The 3158-nt window shown below is 55.6% G+C and overlaps 1 protein-coding gene across 2 annotated transcripts in view; it reads right to left on the reverse strand.

Annotated features, from left to right (window-relative positions):
- The window catches only part of SLC6A17 (solute carrier family 6 member 17), a 71106-nt gene that overhangs the window by 40125 nt on the left and 27823 nt on the right, over positions 1-3158 (reverse strand). For both annotated transcript variants that reach the window (XM_004699205.4, XM_045292019.1), the window contains exon 2: positions 1326-1694. In XM_004699205.4, coding sequence (XP_004699262.1) covers positions 1326-1608 — 283 coding nt within the window. In that variant the 5' untranslated portion in view covers positions 1609-1694. The remainder of the gene's footprint in view (positions 1-1325; positions 1695-3158) is intronic.

Consider the following 3158-nt stretch of genomic DNA (forward strand, 5'->3'; position numbering starts at 1 on the left):
GGGGGGGGGTCGCAGCGAGTTCCTGAACAGGTGGAAGCAGCCGAAATGCGGACTTTGGTTGTTCAAAAATGCTCCGGTAACAGTAGTCTTTGGGTTAACTTGTGGGCAAAGGACGTAATAAGGAAGCGAAGACCCCCTTGCTTTGGGCTCTGGAAAAATACACTTTGGAGTGATGGGGTGCCTGGGCCTGCCCTTCCAGCCACATCTGGGGGTCCAGGCTGGCCAGACCAGAAAGACTCACTTGGGAGGCTGGCTTTCAGTAGCCTCAGAGGCATGGTTTGACCCACAGGCCAATAAAAGCCTGGAGGGCTTCCTGGTTGCAAGGGAAGGGCGGGGTGCCCTCTGAGGCACAGCTGGTCTGCACTGGGAACCTCCCCACACTGGAGCGGTGCACTTTGTCTGCACGACGGGCCTGGTTTACTTCCTTTTCCCGGAAAGTCTCAAGTGTATTTTCTGAGTTGGTCCAGTGAATTCACGAAACCAGGGGCAGTGCCACTTGATGGACAAGGTCGAATCTAGTCCTGGGTGGTGGCACACACACACATACACAAAGAGGCTGGCTGGGCGGTGGGTATTAGAAGTGGAGAAGAAGATGTGGGCAGCTTCAGGCTCATTTCCACCCAGGAAGCTAATGCCATGCATCTAACATCCATGACAGGTTTAGAACGTTCCAACCACCTAGTAAGCTTCCAGTGATTAGTGGCCACCCTTTGTCTTTACTACATGTCAGCTCGGAGCCCTGGCATGCTAGTGGTTACGGGTTGGGCTGCTAACCGCAAGGTAGCAGTTCAAAATCACCAGCCACTCTGTGGGAGAGAGATGGGCTTTCTACTTCTGTAAAGAGTTACGGTCTCAGCAACTCAAGGAGGCAGCTCTACCCTGTCCATCGGGTCACACTGACTCAGGACCGACTAGATGGCAGTGTGTTTGGTTCTCTGCTTCAGTTACGTGTGCTAAACATGTTACATGTCAAGCTCTTTAAGTCCCCAGCTCTCTGGGGAAGCAGGAACCACCATCCTCCTCATTTCAACAGCTGCGGCACAAAAGGGTCCAGCAGCTGGTGCCCACCCGTGCTCCCAGGGCTGACTGGGTGCCCACCCGTGCTCCCAGGGCTGACTGGGTGGGCTGGGATCTTCCTTCAGCCTGATAGTTTGGGAGCCAGAGCCCACATTCTCATCATCTTGCTCTGCAGCTCTGGAGTGCTGCTAGGCTTTGCCATGGCTGTCCCAGGGGTGTCTCCCCACCAGGGCCCCAGCCAGCCTCCCTTGACCCCCACAGCCCACCCCTCTGGCCGGGCACCCAGGCTAGGCAGAGCTGCCTCTTACCTCCCCCGTTTTTCTGGCACAGGTAGGGGAACCTCCAGATGTTGCCCAGACCCACAGAAAAGCCGATCTGGGCCAGGATGTACTGCAACTTGCTGTTCCAGGCCGGCCGGTCCTCCGCCAGCTCCTCCTCGGCTGCCTTCTGCTTGCCGCCTGCCTCGCCGGCCACATTCAGGACGCTCTGCTTGTAGTCCACCGGCTCCTCGAGGGCCAGCAGGTCGGCCACGGACTCCGTGACATGCTCGCTGCTGTGCTCACGCTGGGTCACCTTGCTGTTCTTCGGCATCGGTGCCACCGGGGCTGCGAGGCCCTGCTCCCGAGCGTGCAGAGAAGGCAGGGCTCAGCCGTGTCAGCTGCTTCTCATCCAGGGACCTGGGGACCCAGGCGGGCAGCAGAGGGTGAGCTGGTGCACTGGGCAGGTAGGGAGTCCAGGGGTCACAACCCATGTCCACCCCCATCACACTTGGGGGTGGTCAGCAGCCTCGGTTTCAGACTGCTTTTCTTTTCTTAAAGATCATTTTGTTGGGGCTCTTACAGCTCTTATAACAATCCATGCATCAATTGTACCAAGCACATTTGTACCTAGGTTGCCGTCATCGTTTCTAAACATTTACTTTCTATTTGAGCCCTTGGTATCAACCCCTCTTTTTTCCCTCCCTCCCACTCTCGTGACCCCTTGATAAATTATACGTTATTATTATTTTCATATCTTACACTGAAGGCTGTCTCCCCTCCTTCACAGTTTCTGCTGTTCCTTCTCCTTGGGTGTGTGTGTATCTCTACTCCCATTTCTGTTCCTGAGGGGTTTATCTGACCTGGATTCTGTGTGTCGTGAGCTCTGATCTGTACCTGTGCGCATGCTCTGGTCTAGCCAGAACGGAAAGGCGGGACTGGGGTCATGATAGTGGGGGTTAGGAATCCTTAAGGAACCAGAGGAATAGTCCTCAGGCTGCTTTTCGGTACGATTAGAGCCTGCCTTTGCAGGGAGAGGAGCTGAGGAGCTCTGAGTCTGCAAACTCAGTTTCCCCACAGGTCACCCCTAAACCTCATCAGAAAGGAAACCCTGATGGGGAACAATACCCCAAGCCCAAATAACCAAAACCAAACTCGCTGTCGCTCAGTGGATGCCGGCTCACAGCTACCCGATAGGGCAGGGTAACACCGGCCCCGCTGGTTTCCAAAACTGTCACTCTCTACGTAAGTAGAAAGCCCGTCTTCCTCCTGTGGGATGGCTGGTGGTTTCGAACTGCTGACCTTATGGTTAGCAGCCCAAGGTGTAACCACTATGCCACCAGGGCTGCAATGATGCAAAGGCAAAATATCGATTAGACCACCTCGCCTCGCTCCCCTGCCCTCTCGGCTCATGCTGTGTGCGGACCTGGCAGTTGAGGTCAGTGGCCATCCAGGAGTTGATACCAGCCTCACAGGCTCTGCAAAACCTTAGGGCCCTGACGCGTGCGGCCCCATGGGCATGAGTTCCAGAATGAGAGGTGCGGTGGCAGCGTTACTAAGGACAGCAGCAGACGTTTCTTCCGTTGACAAAGCTTATTCTGCCCATCTTCCCAGCCCAACTAAGCGACGTCAGCTGGTGCCCAGCCCACTGGAGTTATGCACACCACCCAGAAAGAAGCGTGGGATTCACCATGTCTGCAAAATGTATAGGTGGCCCCAAAAACAAATACTGTGGAATGTCCTTATCTGGGCTCTCTCTCTTGCCTCTCACCCCTGCTGACTACCTGCAACCCCTGCAACCCCTGCTGACCACCTGCAACCCCTGCTGACTACCTGCAACACCTGCAACACCTGCTGACCACCTGCAACCCCTGCTGACTACCT

Source organism: Echinops telfairi, unplaced genomic scaffold, assembly GCF_000313985.2.
Source record: "Echinops telfairi isolate 266 unplaced genomic scaffold, ASM31398v2 ScPeMD7_443;HRSCAF=831, whole genome shotgun sequence".
Classification (NCBI taxonomy): domain Eukaryota; kingdom Metazoa; phylum Chordata; class Mammalia; order Afrosoricida; family Tenrecidae; genus Echinops; species Echinops telfairi.